Source organism: Oryctolagus cuniculus, chromosome 11, assembly GCF_964237555.1.
Source record: "Oryctolagus cuniculus chromosome 11, mOryCun1.1, whole genome shotgun sequence".
NCBI classification, from domain to species: domain Eukaryota; kingdom Metazoa; phylum Chordata; class Mammalia; order Lagomorpha; family Leporidae; genus Oryctolagus; species Oryctolagus cuniculus.
In genome coordinates this window covers 14,065,729-14,090,599 of record NC_091442.1, presented here as the reverse complement: position 1 = coordinate 14,090,599, position 24,871 = coordinate 14,065,729, and the positions used below count along the sequence as shown (strand labels likewise).

Genomic DNA, 24,871 nt, shown 5'->3' with positions numbered 1-24,871 from the left:
CGTGACCATTGCAGGAATGAGGGCATAGCAGTGACCTATTTTCCTCCTGGTGTGTCTTTCTTCTCCTTCCCAGTACCATATATAGTGTATGCTGTGCAAGTCATACTTGCTGTTGATTGCTTATGTTACCCAGACAGGATCAGTGGTGCCAGTGGAGGAATGAAATCAGAGCTGGATTCAGCAACAGGACACGGCCATGGCATCTTCTCTTTGGGGAGAGGATCAGCATATTTGTGGTTATGTGTGAGAGTTTATTCATGGTGGGAATAGGTAGAGAACTCTGTATGTGCGAAGGCGTGAGGGTATGGCGTGCTGGGCAGCCCAGGGCTGCAGCATAGTGGACCGCTGCTATTTTTGCTTGTTAATGCCCCTCTTCTTTACTTTGGTGACAACACATGGCCTTTTCCCTGGGTAACTACCTTTCCTCCATCTGCCGCAGGTGGGAATCCAGGACCCTGCCTCGCATCCCCCCCACCCAGGGCAAGGCATGCGACTCAAGTAAAATTAACTTCTTCCTGGGACTGGAACTGACAGCACAAGGGTGCTGGGAAGGAAGGTGGGCGGCAGGGGGCTGTCTGGCCAGGAGTGTCCTGACCAGAATGCTCCTGGGTCCTGAAACTGAGGTCAGCGAGCCCCCCGCCCCTGCCCTCGCACTCCCCCAGCTCCCCTGCCCCCGGCCCTGGCCCCAGTGCTGTCTGTCCAGAGGCCTTGTCAGCGTCTCCTTTGGAGAAGCATCACATATACCCCCAAGCAGGTATTCACAGCCCAACCTCTGGAACTTTTCTGTGTTGCCTTATTTGGAAAAAAGGGTCTTGCAAATGTGATTAAGGGTCTTGAGAGGAGGTTATCTTGGATTATCCCAGTGGACCCTAAATGTGTGCTTGTTAGGAGGCACTGGGACACTTAACACACACAGAGACGGTGATGTGATGCCAGCACCAGAGCCTGGAGTGATGTAGCCACCAGAAGCTGCAAGAAGCAAGGGGGAAGTTCTCCTCCAGAGCCTGTGCAGGGGCCGTGGCTCGGTGACACCGGGATTCTGGATTTATGACCAGAAGAACTGTACAACAAACTCGGCTGCTTTAAGCCATTGAGTTTGTAGCAATTTGTAATGGCAGCCCTGGAAACCAAGGCACCTTGCAACAAATTCGGTTTTTTGCTTCAAGAGGTCAGTTTCTGCTGCTTGGTACCGAAGAACCCTAATTGTTACCCCTAATTGTTACCATTGTTCATGACTTTAATTCTTTACTCCAATGACCGAGTTAGTTCCAGCTGGATTCCTGGTCCATGCAACCTATTCTGGCTGGACCAGCCAGAGACAAAGGCTGTGCCACATCCCAGACTGGCATCAAGTCATCCCACGTATCACCCAGCCTCCCTAGTCAAGACAGCAGTCAGGAAATCAGCTTCACACAAGCAGGAACAGGTCTCTGGGCCTCACTCTTTATTTGCATACTGATTTTCACTGACAACAAGGGAGTGAGGGTGAGTTGCCTTTTTTTTTTTTTTTTTTTTTGGTCAAGATCACACAGAATCTCGCAGTGGAGTCAGGCCAGGCAATTCTCTTCGTTGACGGGATCAGAACATCTGGAAGCCATCTGGCTTCTTGATATGTTTGGCAAGACCACGTAGGGGTACATGCAGCTCTTCTGATCCTCGTACCCCAACCTGGGCACAACTGGGCCTGGACATGTGCGGGAGGGCTGGTGTCTGTGTGTGTGGTGAATTCCTGGGAGGCCTTTTTGGCTGTGCCCCAGCCTCTGTTCCAGTCTGGATACTTGGAATCCATGTGTATGTCGGGGACCCACTGCATGCTAGGCCCTGTGCGTGACATGCGTGCGGTCTTCACACGTGCCATTCCCTCTGCGTGGAATAGCCCACCACGGGACCCCCTTGGTCTAGGTAGCGTATTTCTCCCTTGGTGGCAGGTGAGGTCATCATGTGCTCGGGTGAGACTTCCAAGGCGATGGTCGCTGGTATGTTATGCATGCTATGATCCCCGCACGTGTTAAGTCTCCTGTGGTATATTTATGTGGATTATTGCACTAGCATCTGCCCACTACTCGTCTGCTTCAGGCGTAGAGGGCTATAGATTTTGTCAACCATTTTTTCTTTACACCTAGTAAGCAGGCAATAAAGCGGAGGCCGGGTGAGTGAGGTCAAGGTGAGCAGTGGCTGTGTGCAACACCCAAGTGGGCAGGGGGACCAGGTGAGGGAACTGGAAAGCGCAATCCTCACCCACGGCCACTCAGGTCCTTAAAATATCCTAAAAATGCTGCTCAGCTAAACAAGATGTCTGCAGGCCCCACGTGAAACCACGGCTGATAGTTGTTGGTGATGGATATGTGCTGAATGTGCGAACAGTCTACAAGGGACTCACCGTAGAAAAGTCACAGATGAAGCAGAGACGGGGGAGGCAGAGCTGACCGGGCCTCCCTTTCCATCTTGTTCACACCCTGGCACGGGCATGGTGTCTTTCTGGCTATTTCCCCTTTCCCCTCCATGTAGGCTGAACAAACTGGGTAAACACTTCATTCAACACGTACTGCATATCCACTCTGCACCACGCCTGGAGTGAAGCCAAGCCAGGTCTTCCATCTTGAGGCTCCTGGGATGGGACTCGGGGGCACGGACGATGGGTGCTCCAGCCCCAGCTTGTGCAGAGCGGAGGAGCCACCCCCGACTCTCAGCAAGTAGAAGATTCGGCGGGGGAGTGTGAGAGCTGTGTCCCCAGCAAGGGCCCTACAGGGCTGGGAGTCCCACGCCTTTGCCTGGGCCATTAGTACTAAAGGTAGGGCGGGGGCCCAGGTCGGGCTGGGGTCCTGGTGGCCAGCCCCCTGCCGCCAGCATTTCAGAACTGGCCTTTCAGTGCCTCCTCTGCTCCATTCGGTTTTTACCTTGCTCTGGGTCTAGCCGGTGCCCATGGGAGAGATGGAAGACCTGGAGGCTGCCTCCTATTGGAAGAACCGCAGCTGAGGTCCCGGGCTCCCACATTCGAATTCCCTGCCTGGTCCTTTGCCTCACTCCGACAGAGGGTTTTCATCTTATGCATCAACTTCGGGGATCCACACACAAACTCTGTGAGGGCAGAAGAGTGGACAGGACACTCGGCAGACCACAGCCTGCATTCCACAGCTGACTGGCGCTCCCTAGTTGTGTGACGTGGGGGTGAGACAGTGCCCCTCTGAGCCTCAGTTCCTCACCTGTGAAAAGGGGGTGATTCTCATCTTCCAACATGAGGCCAAATGTGATCTGGCTGGCTAACAGCAGGGGCCCAGGAGTCCTTGGCTTCCTGTTGACCTTCTCTGGCTGTGCCCGTGCCCTCCTGCTCTGGGCCACGGAGGAAGGGGCCTATTTCTCAGGCCAGCATGAGTCTGTCTCACTACGACAAGGAAACGAAGCAGGGGAGGAGTCTTTGTTTCAGCTGACTCTAGGCACATGGGAAGGGGGGCACGCAGCCCTGGCTTTAACACCCCCGAGAGTCTGGAGGCTCACTGGGGGCCTGGGTCTCCAGATCTGCAGACTGTCCCTCCTGGGAGGTCTCTCGCGACGTCTCCAGAGAGGCCTCCGACGCGCCGTCCATGCTGCTCAGCAAGTCCTCAAACTCCCGGTGGTCGCTGTTGCGCACGGCCGCCTCCAGAGCCTTCTGGCGCCGGTAGAAGTGTGAGAACTTGTTGAAGATGATGGTGATGGGGAGTGCCACCACCAAGATGCCCCCCAGGATGCATCCAGAGGCTGCCAACTTGCCAGCCACCGTCACTGGCACCACATCCCCGTAGCCCACTGTGGTCATGCTCACTGTGCCCCACCACCAGCAGGCTGGGATGGTGTCAAAGCCCACGTCCTCCTCCTTTTCAGCTGTGTAGGCCACACCGGAGAACACCGACACGCCCACGGCCAGGTACAGCAGTAAGATGCCCACCTCACGGTAGCTATGCTGGAAGAAAACGTAGGGACCCAAGTCAGAGCTGGATGGGCTTACAGACCTGCTATTGGGCATGTGGGGAAACTGAGGCCCATGGATTAAGATGGCCAGGTCACAAAGTCACAGGTACAGTTAGTGCCAAGACCCAGGTCTCCTGACTCCCAACTAAAATCTTCCACTACCATAGGCAGCAACATTGTCTGGGCCTGAGCACAGGCCTAATTGCTGTTCAGGGATCCTGCTAGGGCCCAGCTGATCCTTCTAACTTGGGGGCCACTGGCGGCCCCAGCCGGCGAAGGAAAAGCTTGCAATCTTCCACACTGCTGCAGAGCCAAGAGAGCTGGCGTTTATATCCCGCCATGCAGAGTTGGTTTCACACACTTTGGACGGGTCCATCCCATGTGTGACGAGTACAAAATGTTTCCTGTGCCTCGTGGAAGCTGAGAGGGTGTATGACACAGGACATGCTCGCCCACGGGTGTGCGTGTCTGCTCTACCCTTGAAGCCAAGCCCTAGGGCAGCGTGCCCCTGGCAACATCTGCAGGCACTTCTGGTTGTCAGAACTGGGCCAGGTGTGCCACTGGCACCCAGAGGGTAGAGACCAGGGATGGGGCTTCACATCCTACAGTGCGCAGGACGGTCCCCACAACAAAGAATGCTCTGGTCCCCAACGTCAATGGCATGAGGCCGAGAGCCCCCAGTTTGGAGCAGAGGCTCTCAGACTGTAAAGTGCGGAGGGAACATGGCGAGATCTTACTAAAAGGCAGAACCTGAAGGAGGGTCTGGGACAGCAGCACAGGGTCTGTCTCACAAACTTCCACGCTGAGAGGCGAGGCTCTTGTGTGCAGTATCTGCCTCCTGTGTCGTGGCCCCTGGCAGCCCCACCTGATGCTCTCCTCCCTCCTTCCCCATCATCAGGCCTTGGCCCTCTGCACCGTTTAGGCAAAGCCGAATTCTGGAGCAGAGGGGGTCTTCTTCCCTGGAGAGATGCTGAGCTCAGGGGGTCTGGCTAACGGAATTCCCTGTGACCACCTAGGCCACCTGCCAGGAGGACATGCAAGGGCCTCTCCTGAGCACCGTTCAGGGACCCGCCGCAGAGCGGCACGGAGCTTTAGCAGAAAGCGCACGAGGTGCTGTGGTCCGACCCCGCTGGGTTATTCCCAGCTCTGCCACTGCTTCCAGAGGGGCCCCGGGGCAGTCCTGTCCGCTGTCAGAGCCTCAGTTTCCACACCTGCACAGCAGCAACAATAACACTGTGGCAACCACCCTGTGCACACACCAGGGCCCAGCGCTGTGGGCCAAGAGGTCACGGCCTTTTCGCACCCCATCATCCCTCTCGCCTCTTCAACCACATCTCTTCCCCTGTACCCCCCCAGCAAACATCCTGCTCTCTCTCCAGGCTGCGGGACAAGCCGTTCACTCTGCCTCCCTCCCCAAACCAGCCTCGGTCACCCCTTGGACTGTAAGTTGGCCAGGGAAGCGACCTGCACCCTGTGCCCCATGCAGGGCCTGGCTCCAGGACCTGCTCAACAGACTGCAGGCTGGCTTTCAAAAGCCAACCCTCCAGCCTCGCATCTGCAGAGAAGAACCCACAGCACCTTCCTGACGCAGTCCTCCGGAAGACGAAATCGCGCCTGGAACCTGGCTCAGACCTGGTGCTCAGGGAGGGGCGGCTCTGGGGCTACCCCGAGTCTTAGCACGCAAAGGGGGCTCAAGGGAGGCCCTTGCATGTCCTCCTGGCAGGGCAGCCGGGGAATGGAGTGCTGGCAGGTGGCCTAGGTGGTCACAGGGAATTCCATTAGCCAGACCCCCTGAGCTCAGCATCTCTCCAGTCCGTGCCTGGCGGCGCAGGCTCCAGCTGGGCAGTCGGCGCCCGCTTTGCCTATGCCCGTGCTATGCATTGCTTCACGTTGGACAGACCCGTCCGAGGTGACCTCCGTCTTGTTTTCTGTGTGTCTGGCTGCTAAACACGACCAGCCGAGCCCTGCCTCTGTTTTCTCCTTGGGAACCTGGGCGGCTAACTGTAACGTCCTTGGCCACAGCGCCGCCGGGAGGGAAAGTCAGACCTGATGCAAAACGCACAACACCCGGCACCCAGCCCTGTGCCTGGCGCCCCACCGTGCCCCTGGCCGCACGCTCTGCGCCGGCCACACCGCCCTTCCCCGGCCCGCCCCGGCCTCGCCGGCCCTACCTTGAGCGTGGCGCCCAGCGAGCGCAGCCCCGTGGAGTGGCGCGCCAACTTGAGCACGCGGAAGATGCGCATGAGGCGGAACACCTGCACCACCTTGCCCAGGTCGCCCAGCTCCTCGCCGCCCGCGCCGCGCCGGCCACCCAGCGCCGCGCCGGCCAGCAGCGTGAGGTAGAAGGGCAGCACCGACACGATGTCGATGAGGTTGAGCGGGTGGCAGAAGAAGTTGCGCGTGCTGGGCGCCAGCAGGAGGCGCGACGACACCTCGAAGCTGAACCAGGCGATGCAGAAGTACTCGAGGCGCCGCAGCACCGGGTCGTCGTCGCGCGCGTCCTCGGCGCTGCGCCCCGCGGCCACGGCGGCCACGGCGGCCGCCGCCTCGCGGGCCTGGTACTCGGGCAGGCTGTGGATGCACATGGCGGCGATGGAGGCGAGCACCACGCCGATGGAGACGCAGCTGAAGAGCTTGCTGGGCAGCGAGTAGCCCGGGTTCTCCATGGTGAGCCAGAGGCGGCGGCGCAGGCGGCCGCAGCGCGCCGCGCCGTAGCGCGCCAGCTCGCGCTGCACGTCGGAGATCTCGTCGGGGCACGGGTCCACGCTGCTCGGCGTGTCGCTGTCCTCGTCCCAGGCGCGCGGCCGCGCCACGCGCCGCTCCAGGTAGCGGCCGCGGCAGCAGGCAGCCAGCGCGCTCTCGCCCAGGCCCCAGTAGTCGGCCTCCTGGCCGAAGGCGAAGACGCACAGCTCGTCGAGCACGTGCAGGCGGCCGGTGCGGTAGAAGTGCAGCAGGCCCAGGAAGAAGCCCGGGTGCCGGTCGAAGTAGAACTCGCGCGCCGCCGCGTCGTAGTCGTCGCACAGGCGTCGCGCCTGCTCCTCCGACGCCGCGGCCTGCAGGCGGCCCAGCCGCGTGCCCGGGAACCGCGCCAGCGCGCGCGCGCTCAGCCGCCGCCGCACGCCGCCCACGTTCACACGCAGCGCCTCGTCGCTTCGCCGCCAGGGGACGCCGGCGCCGCGCCCCGGGGACTCGCTCACCATGGCTGCGGCGCGCGCGGGCCTGTGGACAGCGGGAGGTTCCGCTGAGGGGGCTCCCCCTACCTCGGGGCGTCCCTGCCAGGAAATCCCGATGAAAGGCCCGGCCCCACCCCGCAGCCGCGTGTGGAGCGCCCGGCGTGCAGTGGGTGCTCGGTGGGTGTCTGGGGGCCTCAGGATTCGGATTCGGGCCTGGGTTCGAGGATGCGCCCTCCCCAGCTGGAGGCTTTGGCCCAATCACTGACCTCCCGCCCCGTTTTGTTTTTTCTCCTGCAGACATCGACTTGGGAGGACTGCGTGTGCGATGGGATTGGGCGTCGCCCTGGCACCTGGTAGGTCTCCTCCCCCCAGATGCCCCGTTCCTGGATAAACTTGGATTTCTGTCCCCGACGTGCAAGTCCTCGGAACCTGTGTGTTCTGCAGAGTGGAGCTAGCTGAGCTCCCTGCCTCGGCGGCGAGGGGAGACCTAGTTAGACCAGGTGTTGCCTGGGACTAGCAGCCTCACCTGCGACTTTGTCAGGGATGCGTGGTCTCAGCCTTTGGGGGGTTTGCTGACCCAGAAACCCTGGGCCTGGGGTCCAGCTGTCTGTGGTTTCACAGCCTGGAGGGTGATTCCCCACACGGTGGAGAAGGAGAGCTATTCATTTACACTGTGGGAAGGCTCTGGGGCCTGAGGCCTGCCCTTGAACCCTGGCTCTCTTGTGTGACCTTAGGCAAGTCACTTCACCTCTCTGAACCTCTAGAGGATGGAGATTTAAAATACCAACCTCCGAGTGTCTATCAGGCCTGGCTCACGGAAGGGGTTTACTCAATTATCCACCTGTGCCACGCTCTCCTGGCGGCAGGCACACCTGGGTGTACGTCTGGGACCCGGGGCGGGGGGGAGGTACTTGTTCTCCAGCTCTGCCTCTGGCACAGTGCACAGTGCAGACAATAGCACCCACCCCCAAGGGCGGCTGGAGGATTAAGGTAGGGCGGGGAGAGTGTTCAGCGTCAGGGACTGCTGGGGAGGCGCTGGGTCCTGCCCCTGCCCGCTGCACGGAAGGCCAGTGACTCACTGCCTGACCCTGTGGGTTCAGGACTGCCTGCCTCCTGGGGTGCACCTGGCCCGGGGCCTGCTCTTACACAGGTTGGCGTTCTCACCCTGGTTGTGTCACTTACGTGACATCAGGCCAGTCTCCTCCCTTGTGTGGGCTTCAGCTCTCCTGTCTTTAGAACGGGGATAATGGCAGTTTGGATGGACTGTCATTGTGAGTGTGTGTGCCGAGGCCCTGGGACACAGTAGTTGATCAGTAAACATTCATCCCCTGTACTTCCCTCTGACCAGGTCTGAGTGCAGATTCTCACTCTGCCCCTGTGACCTTGAGCAGATCCACTGCCCTCTGTAAGCTCCAGTTTCCCCGTCTGTGTCCCGGGCAGCAGCACAGTTTCTACGAAAGGCTGCAAGATGCAGAGTGGCAGCGTGGTCCCTGGCGCGGAGCTGGGCAGTGAGCAGGGTGGGCTGCAGCTCCGCTCTTGGCTCCTGCGCCTGGACTTGGCACCCATTCTTCGTTAGCAGCATGGACCTGAGCCACTGCCTTCCTCTCTCTGGGACTCCCTTTCCTGCTCTATAAAATGGGGGTAATTCAACCAACACTTCCTGAAAAGAACCTGGATATCGGAAAGATTAAGCGACTTGTTCCAAGGAACCCAGCTCGACCTTGGCACCGTGGGGGCAGGCAGCAGCCAGGCTATTTGAGCACTCACTACCTACTGGTCACTCCCCTGAGCACCCCCTCCCCTCCTTTAGTCCCTCAGACCCAATGAGCAAGGTCTTCCAATCCCATTTTACAGATGAGCAGGCAGGTCCACCTGGGAGCTCCCAAAGCACCGCCCTCTGCATCCTTCCCTCCTTGGGGTGGGCTTCCAGAGGGGGCCGGCCCCGGAAGCCCCAGGCAGCTCCCGGCTTCCCACTCTGGCTGCCCAGGACCCGGGACCTTCCTGGACCACGCCCCTTCCCGAGGGAGGCCCCTTACCTGTCGTGGCCCCTCCCGGACCCGGCGCGTCTGTCCCCGGAGGCTGGGAGCCGCTGGCTGCGCCGGGGCTGGAGTCTGTTCCCGCGGCCCCGCGGAGCCTTGCTGCTCCGGAGACCCGGCTGCCCGCTCCTTCCCTGGCTTCCTGCGTCCCCCGCGGCCTCGGCCGCATCGATCGCTGCCGGGGGAGGGAGGGAGGCCGCGGGCGGCAGGAGGAGGTGGTTTCTATTCCTGACTCGGCTGGAGGGTGCTGGTGTCTGGAGGCTGGGGCCAACAGCCCGGGTGTCCTCCCAAGCCAGGGGCCCGGGAAGGAGGGATCCTTTAGCTTCAGCGCCTGAGAATCCCCTTCGGGAGGGACTGCAGCCCCAGCCTGTCTGGCAAAGGATCAATAGTAATCATAGTTGGCTTAATTGAGTGCTTAGTAGGTGCCAGGCGCTCTGCTTCAGGTGCTTAGCTCAGTTATCCCTGACCCAGACGTGGCAGGGGTGGGCTCCTGGAGTCCTCATTTTGTAGCTGAAGCACAGGTATTTGGCTCAGGCTGTGGGGGATCTGGGTTAGGGAGCTGTGGCTCCCCGCTTCATTTTCCTGGGAGGCCAGAGCAGGTGCAAGGCCTGGCTCTTCCCCGGGTGGGCTATGGCTCCCCAGTATTTTGCTCCTGAGGCCCCGTATCCTCTTCTGCCCAAGGGCCACAGCTTCCCATCTTCCAAGTGGGCTGGGAGGGGAGGGGAGAAATGTGCCAAGGAGCTGTGTCAAGTTGCAGGATCTGCACCTATGTATTGAGTGGCTGGGGTGTGCCTGATGCAAGACTTAACAAAAATGTTGTTTTTAATAAGGAGAGTTAGTAACAACTACCTAGCACTTACTTTGGGCCAAGACAGGCCTCATCTCATTCAGGCTGCAAATCTATTTGCGGGACAGGTGCTGTCTCACGGCTGGGAAATGAGGCTTTGAGAGGCATGGAGACCTTCCCAAGGTCACACCGCTGACTTCCTCTAGGCCAGCACGGTTCAATAGATACAACGTGAACTGCATATAGAATCTAAACTTTTAATGGCAATATTTAAAAGAAGAGAAACAAGACAGATTATTTAAATAATATATCTTATTTAACCTAGTATATCCAAGATGTTGTAATTCCAATGTGAAATCAATACAGAAATCATTGATGTCACATTTTACATTTTCATTTTTGTGAGTCTTTGACTTCCATTGTGCTGGGTTTTTATGCCGGACTTGGGCAGTTTTAGACACCATGAATGAGTTCTCACTGTTTCTCTAGGTCGCAAGTCTGGGCACAGCATGGCTGGATTCTCTACTCAGGGTCCCCCAGGCTGAAGCCAAGGCATTGGCCAGGGTTGAGATTCTGACCCGAGGTTCTCTTCCATGCTCAGATTGTTGGCAGAATTCATTTCCTGTGCTTATAGGACTGAGATGCCCGTCTTGCTGCCAGCTGTCTGCTAGGGATCAGCCTCAGAGCCTGGAGTCACCTGCGCTTCCTTGCTGCCTGACCTCACAGGCAGATCGCAGCATGAACACCTGCATTCTGCAGGCAACCCAGAGTGTGGGCTTCCTTGTTTTATTTAAGATTTATTTTGTTTATTTGAAAGGCACAGTGATGGAGGGGGGAGGGAGAGGGAGAGGGAGAGGGAGAGAGAGAAAGACGAGAGAAAGAGAGAGAGAGAAAAATCTTCTTTTGCTGGTTCCTGCCCAAATGGCTGCAAGGGTCAGGATTGGGCCAGGCGGAGCCAGGAGCCAGGAGCTTCTTCTGGGTCTCCCACGTGGGTGCAGGGGCCCAAGGCCTTGGGCCATCCTCCACTGCTTTTACAGGCACCTTAGCAGAGAGGTGGATTGGAAGTGGAGCAGCTGGGACTCAAACTGGTGCCATATGGGGGTGACGGCACTGTGGGGGCAGGGAGTCTGTAAAGGACTCACCTGATTAGGCCAGGCCACTGTCAGTCACCCTTCTGACATGCATTCCCCACTCACAGGTTGCATTCTGAGAGGAGGATGTTGTACAGGGGTGAGGGTATTTGGGGTCATTTAAAAAATTCAGCCTGCCATGTCCGCCTATAACAAATCTCATTTAGGACAGATCGTATTTGACGTGCTCAGTAGCCGTGAGCGGCTGGCGGCTCCCGTGTAGGGTTGCATAGCCCTAGGCTGCAGCCCTTCAGTTTCACACAGAGGAAGCAGTGAGAGCAGGCACCTCTTGCCCACCTCCCTCATTTCGCCAGCAGGTCTCCCATTTGCTGCTCTCGGACTGCGACTGCGGCCTCCACTGCCCTCCCCAGAGCCGGAGAGGTGGACAGACCCATTTCCCTAGGGCAGAAGACACCTGGTCCATGAGTCGGCATCACCCCGAGATCACGTTGTAGTGGGTACTCGGAGTTGTGGATAGTTCACAGGTGCCGAGAACGGGAAGAGGGCCAGCCTAGGTCTCTGTTGCTGCCTTCTATGTAACACGGGTGGGCTGTCCCCCAAGTTTTCCCTCAGTCTCTGGCCGGAACTCTCGGGGGGGATTTACCTGCAGAGAGAGCTTGCTGCTGCAGAAAATACAGAAGTTTGGGGATTAAGTGGACCTGGTGTGGCAGGAAGCTTGTTAAATATCTCCGGGTGAGGGCTGCCTCATGCTTCTCATGCCCCCTGTGTGACCCCGCCCCTTGCGTGTGGGCGGGACTTGCTGGCTGACTCCTGAGCAGAATGTGGCCAAGGGGCTTGAATGTTCCACAAAGCTGGGCCTTGCAGGGGGCTCTGTTGACTTCTGGCCGTCACCCTGCCACGAACTGAAACTCTGTCAACTTCCACGTGAAGGGGACAGTGGCTCCCTCTCCAGAGGAGACTTCCGCGCTGGCTGACACCTCCATAGCAGTCTCATGAAGCCGATGACCCCGGTAAACCATGCTTGGGTTCTCGACCCACAGAAACCGTGAGATAACAAATGTGTGCAGTTTTAAGCCACTTTGGTGGTGGTGGCTGGGGACATGGCAACAGACGAGAGTGCGTGGGGTTTGGATCTTGCTTTTGCCACTGAATTGCTGTGTGACCTTGGGCCAAGTGTCTGTTCTCGGTGCTTACCTACCTCAGCTGTAAAATGGGAACAATGCCTACGTTTCAGGGTAGGATTAGCAATGCTGTTCCCTCCCCATGAACAGCCCTTCCTGCACTTCCTTTTCCTGGTATATCAGGATTGAATTTTGCTTGTGGAAGAGAAACCTTCCCTGGAGAGGAGGTCACTTTTGTCAGCGTGCCAGAGCAGGTGCGGCTGCTCAGGAACTGAAGATCCAGGCTCCCCGTCACTTCCTGCTGCGCGGTTCTCAAGCGGCTCTCAGCCTGGTGGCCGACGCTGCGCAGAGCTGCCCCGAGCACGCTGGCTTGTGCTGTGCCCTTCCTGCACAGTTACGAGGGCATCCCTCTGTCAGAGGCTCCCCTGGGGCTGCAGAGCCTGCGAGGGCTCCACTCAGGGAGACGCAGAAGGGCCTGGGGATTGGTGTGTCCCACCCACACTGGTCTCTGGAGCAGCCCTGTGGCTGTCCCTCGAGGCCACACCTTAGTCACCTCTTCTCTGTTTTGTGCACTTCGCCACTGCCACACATGCTTCTCCTGGAATCGTTCTAGGGCGGCGCCATCATCTGAATCTTCGTCTCAGCCGGTCCTGGAGGTCTCCAGACGGCTGTTCTGGCTGCAGCAGCCCGGTCCCAGGAGGGATGAGGGGCAGATGGAGGATGGGCAGAAGGCTGAGCGTCCTGAGTTAGGGAAGCAGTAGTCTCCCAGGAAGTCTGTCCCAGGAGCCTTCCCCGCACTCCTGATTGGCCAGTCCCAGGTCACGTGACCATTCCTTGCCACAGGGAGCTTACAGCAAAGTGCACAAATATTAAGTTAAAGCCAAATGAATTTTTTTGCAAATGGGTATATTCATATAACTACATTCCGGGTCAAAATCTAGAATGTCACCAGCACTCTGGTAGTGTGAGGGTTTGGGACAAATGTTCCTAATTGAGGACACTGCCGTTGGTAAGAATAGGGAAAATGGCTTGCTGGCAGTGTCGCACTTGGCCGGCTCCTACTCAGACTCAAGGCCTTAGCTTGGGCAGTCACTTCCTTCAGGACGCCTTTGCTGGTTCCAAGCTGGCTAAGATCCCTCCCAGCCTGCGTAGACTCCTTGGTGTCTCCAGTCTGGGGCAAATTGTGCGTTACTCCAGCTGGGGCTTCGTCTACTCCAATAGTGCATAGGTCTCTCTGCAACACAGCCTGGAGCCTGTAAGTGTTCAGCAAACGTTTATCAAGGAGGGAAAGTGAAGATGGGGTCTGCGGAGGAACTGAGTGTCCAGTGTCTCAGGCGGCTTCCTAGAAGGGGAGTGGAAATGGAGCTGAATGGTTTGGAATTCAGTAGCTAGGACAGAGCCGGCACAGACCTGGGGTGACAGGCAGGGAGTTAGCCAGTGAGCTGAGCAGGTGCATTGTGTAGATGTGTAGCCAGAGAAGTCCTGGCCTGTGACCCGCTGCCTCCTGCCATTCCAGGGACCCAGCTCAGCAGCCAAGTTGGAACTGGGAGCTTCCTGCTGGGACCCCCGATTTTTCTTTCCTATTGCCTTTTAGCAATAAGCTGTGCACAACAGGCTTGGGTTCCGGCCATCCAGAACTGAGCCCGATCACTTCACCCTCGTGAATCTTTGTGATCCTGTTTCTCAGAGCTGGGAGGATTCTTCACAGACCGAGTGTCGTGGAGTGGTCAGGAAGCGAGGGGTGTGGGGCCAGCCTGTCTGGGTCAAATCCTGGTTCTGCCACGTAGAGGCTGCATGACTTTGAGTGCCCTTGTGCCTCAGTTTCCTCATATATGAGATGGAGAATAATAATAAAGCCCATGTGGGAAGGTGGTGAGGACTTAGGGAGATTATACATGCAACGTGGGTAACGTAACACCTGGCGGAGGCTGGGTGTGCTGGACTTGTTGGGAGCTGTTGCTGGCTTCTTTCCTTTTCTTTTCATTATCTAAGAAGGAATAGGACAAGGTTTAGTGCTAGCTGCATCACCTCTCAGCCAGGCATCTGGGGCAAGTCACTGGCCTCAAAAATGCTGCTGTGTCCCCCTTGTCAAGTGGGAAGAGGAGTGGCCACGTTTCTTGGGGCAGGGATGGGTGAGTGAAATGCTCTGTGGGAGGCGTACTGTGGGCGTTGACTACAGACATCCGAATCAGCCAAGCTCTTCCTGTAATCAGTCTGCAACACAGAGTCCCCAAATCTCAGACTTTTTCTACCACAAACACTTATTTCTCTCCCACCCGTGACACTTAACCAGAGCAGCTCAGCTTCCGGCCTGCTCTGTGTGTCTCTCATGCTGACACTGGCGGTTTCCGGTCAAAGTCATCTCCTGGCACAGGTGGGAGCTCCCAGGTGACTGGTGCCTTGTCTTAAACCCGGCATGTGTCCCATAAGTCAAGACAGGTTCATGGCCAAGCCCCAGGTCACTGGAGCAGGGGTATGCACTCTCCTCTAGGGGGGCCAGGGTAGCAGTGGGGAGGGAAGGGGCACATAGTACAATCTGTTGTGTTATTTGAGGTGGAGAAACTGAGGCCCAGAAAGAGCGAGTGACAGTTCTCTTTGTCCCGCTCTCCCAGGCCTCACCTTTATCCACTCACAACCACGCCCCCTTAAGGACGAGGACCGCTCTGTGGAAGGCGTCATCGCTGATGTCGTCCTTGCAGACATCCCAGAGTACACCTAACACAAACTAGGATGGCGCCTCTTCGGAGGCCGCACTGTATCGCGGTCTGCGGTGGACCCCAACGTTACGCGGTCCACGACTTAGTGTGCGCTTGCTGCTTCTGAGTCCGCATTTCAGACATTGGGTCCCACGGGGAGGACTGCGGTCCTGAGGGAGTCCGAGTCTTTCCGTCTCCCAAGAGGGCAAACGGGTGAAGGACACACCTGGGATCGCCCTGTGGGGTCAAGAGAATGAGGAACGAGGAACCAGGGTTTCCAAGTTCAGCCCCACACTTGACCCCCAAGCCCTGGTCCATCAGGGGTATGAGAGAAGGGGCTATGGGGGAGGGTTTGCCTGCCTCACTCCCCTTGCTAGAACAAGGCCCGGGTAAGAGGGAGAGTCGGGGCCCAGCGTCTGGGTCCAGAACTGTCTAGGGGTGGCCGTCCGTCATGCCCTCATTGATCCCCGCCTCCCACCAAGAAACACTCATTAGGTTTTTTTTTTAACTTTTATTTAATGAATATAAATTTCCAAAGTACAGCTTATGGATTACAATGGCTTCCCCCCATAACGTCCCTCCCACCCACAACCCTCCCCTTTCCCACTCCCTCTCCCCTTCCATTCACCTCAAGATTCATTTTTGATTCTCTTTATATACAGAAGATCAGTTTAGCATACATTAAGTAAAGATTTCAACAGTTTGCTCCCACACAGAAACATAAAGTGAAAAATACTGTTCGAGTACTAGTTATAGCATTAAATCACAATGTACAGCACACTAAGGACAGAGATCCTACATGAGGAGTAAGTGCACAGTGACTCCTGTTGTTGACTTAACAAATTGACACTCTTGTTTATGGCCTCGGTAATCACCCTAGGCTCTTGTCATGAGCTGCCAAGGCTATGGAAGCCCCCTGAGTTCACCGACTCTGATCATATTTAGACAAGGCCATGGTCAAAGTGGAAGTTCTCTCCTCCCTTCAGAGAAAGGTACCTCCTTCTTTGATGACCCGTTCTTTCCACTGGGATCTCACTCGCGAAGATCTTTCATTTAGGTTTTTTTTTTTCCCCCAGAGTGTCTTGGCTTTCCATGCCTGAAATGCTTTCATGGGCTTTTCAGCCGGATCCACATGCCTTAAGGGCTGATTCTGAGGCCAGAGTGCTGTTTAGGACATCTGCCATTCTATGGGTCTGCTGTGTATCTCACTTCCCATGTTGGATCGTTCTCTCCCTTTTTTATTCTATCAGCTAGTATTTGCAGACACTATTCTTGTTTATATGATCCCTTTGGTTCTTAGTCCTATCATTATGATCAATTGTGAGCAGAAATTGATCACTGGGACTAGTGAGATGGCATTGGTACATGCCACTTTGATGGGATTGAATTGGAATCCCCTGGTATGTTTCTAACTCTACCGTTTGAGTAAGTCAGCTTGAGCATGTCCCAAATTGCACATCTCTTCCCCTCATTACGTTTTTGTTTTGTTTTGTTTTGACAGGCAGAGTGGACAGTGAGAGAGAGAGAGACAGAGAGAAAGGTCTTCCTTTTTCCATTAGTTCACTCCTCAATGGCCGCTGCGGCTGGTGCACTGTGCCGATCCAAAGCCAGGAGCCAGGTGCTTCTCCTGGTCTCCCATGGGGTGCAGGGCCCAAGCACTTGGGCCATCCTCCACTGCCCTCCCTGGCCACAGCAGAGAGCTGGCCTGGAAGAGGGGCAACCTGGACAGAATCTGGCGCCCCAACCAGGACTAGAACCCGGGGTGCCGGTGCCACAGGCAGAGGATTAGCCTAGTGAGCTGTGGCGCCGACCTCATTAGGTTCTGAAAACAGACCTGGCCCTGGAGATGCGGAGCCCAGGGAGGTGTCGGCCAGCAATGGGGACGGAGCCGCTGTCCTGACGATATCCCACCCACCCTGGCAGCGTGTCCCCCAGTCGGGGGCAGTTTGAAGTGATCTTAGTGTGTACGTGGCTGCAGCATTACACAGCACTGACCCTTGGAGTAAAAAGCTCTTCTCTCTCTCTTTTTTTTTTTTTTTTTTTTTTTTTTTTTTTTTTTTGACAGGCAGAGTGGACAGTGAGAGAGAGAGACAGAGAGAAAGGTCTTCCTTTGCCGTTGGTTCACCCTCCAATGGCCGCCACGGCCGGCGCACTGCACCGATCCGATGGCAGGAGCCAGGAGCCAGGTGCTTTTCCTGGTCTCCCATGGGGTGCAGGGCCCAAGCACCTGGGCCATCCTCCACTGCACTCCCGGGCCACAGCAGAGAGCTGGCCTGGAAGAGGGGCAACCGGGACAGAATCCGGCGCCCCGACCGGGACTAGAACCCGGTGTGCTGGCGCCGCTAGGCGGAGGATTAGCCTAGTGAGCCGCGGCGCCGGCCCAAAAGCTCTTCTCTCTTGTTTCTTCTGACTACAGCGGGGAGAAAGTCTTGGGTTAGAGATCTGCCCTGGGCCCATCTATTTAACCTTTGCTAACTTCCATTTGTTAAAACAGAAGCAGGCAGGCCTAGCTAGAGGCATTAATCTGACTCGATGTATTTTAATGGGGCTGAGCTGTCGTCAGCACATTTGTTGTCACCATTACATTCCATGTGTGGCAAGTGACAACGTGTAGTAGTGACGTCAAGTTTTCTTTTGCAATACATGTGTTTATGCACAAAGGATGCTTAAAGGAAACGGGGCAGGTAGCAGCCCAGGTAGCGTGAGGCAGATGCCGATGCGGTGTGCCTGATCACCCTGTGCTGCTGGGACCCAGGTCCCGGGTGGCTGGACTGCCCGAGGGAGGGGTCAGGACTCCCACACAGAGGGCCCTGCCCGACTTGGGCGTTTCCGGTGTGAGACACAGGAAGTGCAGAGATGGAAAGTGGGCGTTAGGAAGGGTGGGAGCTGGGTGCGTCCGTGCTGGGGGTACTGGGGTGATGAAGAGGAGCTCCTCTGGTTGAGATTGGACAGTGGATCTTGAAGCCCAGGGAGAATGCAGGGCCGCAGGGAAGACACAGCAGAAGTTATCAGAATATTGGCACTGCTGCTGGCAGAGAGGGTCCCCGGCCCCTCGTCATCATCTCCTCCTGCCGGGAGTCCTATGGGAGATGCAGAGCTGTGGCTCCTGAACCAGAACTAGCCTGAGGAAACAGGGAAAAAAAGGTGAACTTCTCCCATAATAGGGTTCTGTGTGCAGGGCTGGGTCCCCTCCCCGCCAGGCCCCGTGAGACCAAGGCGGAATGCCCCACCCTCCTCCTCAGGGTGAGCTGAGGCCCGGGGCAGTGTGGGGATGAGGTCGCGGTGACACAGCAGGTCCCGCGAGAGAAGCAGGGATCGCCAGCTCCTGCACCATCCTATTGACTTCCCCAGTTCTGCTCACGGGAGGGCCTGGCTTCTGGGTTATAGCTGTGAAGCCTGTTGAGCTGGAGGGAACTCCCGCAGGTGGGGTGGGCAAGGGCAGGCGCCCAGCCCCGGCACACAGCGGCTGTACCTCTGGTGGGGTCTCGGCAGTCCCGGCCGCAGGCTGCGCGGCAGCAGCGCTTCTTGCCCTTGCAGTCGGAATCGCTGTGACACAGGTGCTGCGTGGGGCTCAGGCAGTGCAGCCGGTCCTCAGGGCAGCCTCCTGCCTTTACTGCAACAGAGGGGCCTGGGTGAGCCCTGCCCATGCCAGCTTCCCACGCAGCATGGGGCTTGGGTGGGCCGCGAGGTGGAGCAGGGTACTTACACGAGACCCGAGGGACACACTGCAGGAAACAGGCTTTGTGACAGCACTTCATGGTTGAGGGACACTGGCTGTCATCCATGCACTGATCAGGCACCGACTGGATGCAGGGCTCATCGTCTGGTGGGCAGGCCCCTGATTTCACTGTAAAAGAACCCCCCAGGGGCCAGCGCTGTGGCTTAGCAGGTAAGGTTGCCACCTTTAGCACCAGCATCCCATATGGGTGCCGGTTCTAGTCCCGGCTGCTCCACTTCCGATCCAGCTCTCTGCCATGGCTTAGGAAAGCAGTGGAAGATGGCTCAAGTCTTTGGGCCTCTGCACCCGATGTAGGAGACCTGGAAGAAGCTCCTGGCTCCTGGCTTTGGATCAGCCCAGCTCCAGCCTTTGTGGCCATCTGGGGAGTGAACCAGCAGATGGAAGAGCGCTCTCTCTCTCTCTCTCTCTCTCTCTCTCTCTCTGCCTCTCTGTAACCCTGACTTGCAAGTAAAATAAACAAATCTTTAAAAATAAGAAAGAGCCCCCAATCTTGCAGCAGGATAATGAGGTCTGAATTCTCCCTCCCTCCCTTCTTGCTGTCACAAACAGCCACAAGGGGAGTGGCTGTTTTTGTTGTTGTTGTTGTTTATGACCGCCATGCTTTAGTTCTCTCTCTCTCTGAAGTGGGAACCTGAACTTCTTCCTCCCAGAGCTGGCTTGAGACTCACCTTGCTTAGAGGATAGGCAGCAGTGAGGTTCAGAATCCCCCTGTGGCCAGCAGGGCTGTGCCTGGTCTGCCCTGCCCCTCTTCCTAGCCTCGCCTCCGACACTCTTGCTCCGAGGGGCTCCTCATCTGCTCCAGGCCCATCCCCCTGGCAGGGCTCTGCTGTGCCTGTGCTCCCTGCCTGGGGCTCTTTCCCACGCCCCATCTACGTGGTCAGCTCATTAGGTCTCAGCTGCAACCCTACTCCGACCGCACCTTAACTAGGTCAGTTCCCACCCACCCAGGCACCCCAAAGTATCTTCCCATCGCCTTGCTCTGCATCTGTTTGTCTGTCTCTCTGAAGGTACACACTGCCTGCTTTGCTCACCATTAGTCCATAGCACAGCATTTGGTGTACAACACCAGGGACTCATCGGCTGTTTGAAAGACAGTCACCGTGTTGCAGGTGTGATGGGTGCTGTCACCCTGGGGCCTTGTCACACAACCACGGTCGGCCATGTCTGTCCTGCTCATCATTGTTGCCCGTGTTGGTTTCAGAATTTGACTCTGTCTTTGAGTGCTCCCCTGAATGGCCAAAGAATGTTCTCTCCTGAGCATCCCTCGCCATTCTTGTAATGATTTGGGGCCATTTTCTGATTCCATGCAGAAGGCATATCGTGGAAGAAGAAATCAATGCCTGGCGCACGCAGGCCTGGGCTGAGACTCCCAGAGCCTCATGCCCTCTGAACTCCATGACCCTCCGCTCTGGCTGCCCTTTGGCCTCAGGGATGGAGCTGGTCCCAGGCCTTCCATTCAGTCTAGCATCAGAAGGTGCAAGAGTTTCCAAGGCAGCTGGATCCAGTGCTGTGACTTGTCTCTGTGCTGCTTCCCCCACTGAGCCCCCAGCCCGGTGCCAGCTGCACGCACAGTGTGGGCTTTTGGCTCAGAGTAAGTGCTCAAAGCCAGCTCATTGGTAGGCTGGGTTGTTTTAAATTGAATTGCTGCCCCCTGCTGGAGGAAGTGGTTTAGTCTGTGTTGGCCTCGCTACTAGGATTACCCTCTCCCAGGAGGTTGGGAGCGTGGTGGGGTTGTGTGAAGGGCCTTGGGAGACTGGGCTCCAGGGTTTAGCTTTGCGCTCACAAACCCAGGCCAGAGGTGCTTGGGTCTCAAAGAGTGGGCCAAATAGAGCTGCCTGGACACAGAGGAGAAGCAGGGGGTGGGGGCAAGAAGCCGTTCTGGGAGGAAGGGCTTGGGCTGAATCCTGGGGAATAGACGGGGAGAGGGGCTGGGAGTCTGCAGTTCAAATGGGGAAAACTGTGACAGTCACAGTGCGGCCTGGGAATAGAAGCCTGGCGTATGCCGAGGCTTGAGAGGGCCCGAGCGGTCACGCTCATTCTGTTCGTCCGTCTTCCCTAACCTTCCCTTCACATCTAGGTCCCCACTCAGAGTTACATGCATAGAGACATGTCACACATATGACTGACACTCAGGCACACGCAGACACCCTCCTGATCCATACACCATGGATCTGTGGGCTCAGAGGGAGAGGAAACCATCCCTGGACCTGGCTGAACAAGTACAGGGACACACAGACCCAGAAGCACACACAGTCCAGATACATGGTCGCTCAGATCTATATGTGTGATTAGCTGTAGGCTTATGATTATATAATTTCATATAACCATATGAAATTTCCAATAGCTAACTGTTTTTGAGTGACAAAAGTAATTTCACTTGGTTTAACCTAATACACACATCAATATACATGATTGTTACACACACACACACACACACACGTAGAAGTACAGTCATTCGTATGAATATACACATAGTTAAGTATATATACAAACTCATGTGTGCCTACACACACAGATAGTTAATTACACGGCACTCAGACATGCGGTCCTATGCATGGGCGGTAACGAGACGGGGAGGGAGGGAATCAGGTGAGCCACCTGGGGGTAGTAAGTAGCCCCTGTTATCTCAAGACCCACAGGATCCAGGTTTGGTTGCCCTTGCTCTGAAGATAAACAAACCCCTGTCTCCCACCGCCCTCTGCCCCCCCCCCATATGAACCAGGCTCAGACCAGTTTAGGGAGCCAAACCTGACCTTGATTGACCTACAGCTTATTACACGCTCATGTAATACATTAGCATGCAAAATGGCACACCTGCCAGGTGCCGTGACAGGAAACACGGGACCACCTAAAGAGCAAGAAGGGTGCCCGGGGAATGCCCACCTTCTCCCCAGGAAAGCCGTGAGTATTCCTTCCCCTTGTTAGACTGCACCCTAACACACGCTTGCTAGAATGTACCTCCCCGTTCATGAAGGACCCAGGTGATATTAAGCAGTTCAGAGGAAGGGCCAGCTCCCCTCCAGGTAGGCCCCGTTCAGTCTGTGGAGTGCACATCTCTGCTTTCTCAGGGCAACGCTCACTGCTGGCTGTTCACTGTTCTCTGACTTGCTCGTGAATTCCTTCTTAAACTCAGGGACCCGAGTATCGAGCAGCCCTTGCTGTCTGGTGCCAGCGTGTGTGTGTGTGTGTGTGCGTGTGCAGGGAAACACACATGGGCACACACAGCCATCTGTGTACAACCAAGTGCAGAGGAAGCCCTAATACCGTGTAGCGGTTGAAACCAGTGACTTTAATTAGGCACTTGCTGTTGCTCAGGCACTGTGCCAGCCTCTTTGTATCAGAGACTCTTGACATTTGAGTGAGGGGCTGGGCTGGGCATCCACAGGCAGCAAACCACGGCTTCTCTTCCCTCTATGCTTTCAGCCTCCACGGGGTCTGAAATTCACCGAGAGCCTGGCAGATGTCTCACAGGAGAGAAGTCAGGGAAGAACACGATGTGGTGGATTAGGAGACAGACAAGCACGCAGCACTGGGAGGTCCTGGCCAGGTGCAGGCTCTGCTGGCACCTCGCTCCTGCCTCTGGGAGGTGCGAGGCCTTCCCAGACCCTCAGTAGCTCCCCCAAGTCACCCACTTATGCTGCACTTCCTGTATGCCAGGCCTTATTCCTCAGGACACCACTTACTCTCCAGAGAGAGGCAGGGAACCATATTTTACAAGAAGTAAGTGGACAGGATCAAATATCCACACTCAGATGCCACCTTGATGCTAACTGAGTCGGTCTTTGGCTTGGGCGAGTGGTTTCTCACTGTGCCTCAGTTTCTTCATCTGTAGCATGGGTGTAAAGATAGCCCTGGCCTCCTGTGTCACAGTAGGGCATCTTATCATGGTGGTGCCTGACTCACAGCCGACACAGGGCCTGGCCTTGGACTTCACCTGTGTCCTTCCTCTCTTGGCCTGGGGGTCTCTGAGCCCCCTCCTCCCTAAACCAGCTCATGATCTAGACAGGAACTTATTTCTGAGAAAGGCAAAGGCAGGGAATATGTAGAAGTCTGCTCCCCAGAGTCAGAGGGAAAAGGAGGACCTGTCCACGTTGCTGACTTCCTCCTGTGAATGGGGCCAGGGCTGTGCAGTGAATGTAGGTCAAAGCATTCCAACCCCAGAAGGGGACACAAGCCACAGCCTCACCCAGACTGGGAGACACCTGTCTGGCCTTACCTGTCCATCGGCAGGGCAGCCCTGGCCTTGTCAGGGGGAGGGAATGGGAGCAGAAGACTGGGGGAAGGGAGCAACAGGGTGTCTCCCAACAGACCCCAGATACCAGAAGCTACACCCCTACTCAACTCCAGGCCCCTCCACAGGTTGGGCTGGGGGCCAGAGAAGGCTCATGGCACCTGCCAAGTAGACCCAGTCACTGCTCCACAGGTACCAGCCATGCAACAGCAGACCCGGACAGCTCCCAGGCCCTGTCCCCAGAGGCACAGGGCTCTGTGTTCACGTGCTCAGACACACACGACTGCTGCCATTGCTAGGAGGCCACAGAGACAAGCAGGCACAGCGACATGCCGATACACAGAGACGGGTGCACGGCTTCACCACCCCACCCCACCCCGCCAAGATGTATAGACAGGCACAGGCAAGCCTGAGACACTGGCGGTAAGACATTTACAGAGAAGGATGCAGGTGGGTGGACAGGTGTCAGGATGCACAAACAAAACCACAGGCTCCTGGAAGCGCTGGGAAGCAGACACACACACGTGCACACACACACACACACACACACACTGCCGGCCTTCCTCTAAACCCCCCCCCCCCCAAAGAGGTACTGTTCTTGGAGTAGGGGTTCTACCTGCACTCACCTCCCTTCTTCCGCCCAGAGGCAGCAGGCAGCTGGCTCCCCAGAGCCAGGAGGGCCACCAGGAGGACGCTGCAGATCCTCATGTTTCTGTGCCGGCACCTAATAAGATCAGAGCCCAGGGGCCCCAAATTAACACCTACAGGCTCAGGGAGGTCACAGCCACTGAGTCAGGAGGAGGGCATGCATGGCCTGCATGCATGCGTGTGCCTGACTTATCTCGGCCCCACCCCCTGCCCAAGGGCCTCCGAGTAAATCCTGCCCGTGCAGGATATGCAGACAGGGTGGTGGTGGTGGTGGTGGTGGGGTATGGCTTGGATCAAGTCCTGCCCGCATAGCTGACTCTGCATAGCCAACTTAACTGTGATCTCGGGCGCATCTTGTCCCTCTTTGCCCTTCAGTCTTTCTCTTCTGTGTACAGGATGAAGGTTGTTGAGTCATGTACTTTAAGATCCTAAAGCCCCAGCAATGTCCTATGCAGGGGACAGAAGTCAGTGTCAAATGGCAGGGCAGTTTTCAGAGTTCTGGATGCCTAGGGAGGGAAACAGCTTTAGGGTTAGGGACAGAGCTCCCTGTCCGAGGAGGCAGGCCCAGGCTGGCACAGGGGTGAGGCCAGGCCTGGCGTCTCCTCCTGGCATCCCCTGGCTGGGAGAGTCTGGCCCTGCCTTGCTGAAGTCACCTCCTGTGGCATCTGGGAGAACCACCCTCTGCCCAGCCTGGCTTGGCTGTGGTGGTTGGTGGAACATGGTTTTGGGTTGGCTGAGCTCTCAGGCCATAGCAGTTGTAGTGGCCACTGGGACCACTTCCTTGACCCCAAGGGATCCTGAGCAGAAAGATCACATGGTCCAGGGGCCTCTGCTGTTGGCTTCTGCAGTTGGTGGAAGAGAGGCAGCGAAGGCTTAGTGTCCAAAGGGGCCCCAAACAGAAGCTCCATCAGCATAGGAAGAGAGCGAGTCTGACCTCTCAGCCCTCTGGTTTGAAAGAGGAGAAAATTGTGAACTGAGATGGGTGGAGACTGGCCCAGGGTGTGAAGCTGATTCCTGACTCAGCTGCGACTTCCGCTGTTGCTTCCCCATCAGCCCCAGTCCCTGGGTGTTGAAAGCAGAGCAGTACTTCATCGTCACCTGCATTGAGAAGGGAGGGTGACATGTGGCTTGCTTCATCCATTCCAGTCCAGGACTCCCTACCCTTGCAGCCAGAAAGTTCCTCCTTGGGTTTACCCAGATTGCCTCGTGCTGTCTTCTAAACCCTCAGGAAAAGAGGGGCCCTGTCTTGTGTGACCTCACGTTACTTTTGGAATTCTAACACCTTGGCAGATTTATTTTGGAGGAAAAATTTATGGGTGATTTTTCCCCCTAATTACATATTACACAGGCACTCTGATAAGGAACACAGACATCCCAGTGTTCTAACTGCTAGGCCAAATGCAT

The 24,871-nt window shown here is 56.6% G+C and overlaps 2 protein-coding genes across 2 annotated transcripts; both read right to left on the bottom strand.

The window, feature by feature from the left end:
* Window positions 1-1,221: 1,221 nt before the first annotated feature.
* Window positions 1,222-9,476, bottom strand: KCNS1 (potassium voltage-gated channel modifier subfamily S member 1). The gene is made up of 3 exons (XM_051845007.2): window positions 9,155-9,476; window positions 6,117-7,164; window positions 1,222-3,937 (listed from the first exon to the last, which is right to left on the bottom strand). The coding sequence occupies exons 2-3, from the start codon at window positions 7,143-7,145 to the stop codon at window positions 3,467-3,469; spliced, it is 1,500 nt and encodes a 499-aa protein (XP_051700967.1). The 5' UTR covers window positions 7,146-7,164; window positions 9,155-9,476; the 3' UTR covers window positions 1,222-3,466.
* A 5,967-nt stretch (window positions 9,477-15,443) lies between these two features.
* WFDC5 (WAP four-disulfide core domain 5) lies at window positions 15,444-23,611 on the bottom strand. The gene is made up of 4 exons (XM_008274755.4): window positions 23,446-23,611; window positions 18,556-18,696; window positions 18,322-18,462; window positions 15,444-17,971 (listed from the first exon to the last, which is right to left on the bottom strand). Exons 1-4 carry the CDS (start codon window positions 23,525-23,527, stop codon window positions 17,967-17,969), a joined length of 369 nt encoding a protein of 122 aa, XP_008272977.2. The 5' UTR covers window positions 23,528-23,611; the 3' UTR covers window positions 15,444-17,966.
* Between the last annotated feature and the right edge of the window lie 1,260 nt (window positions 23,612-24,871).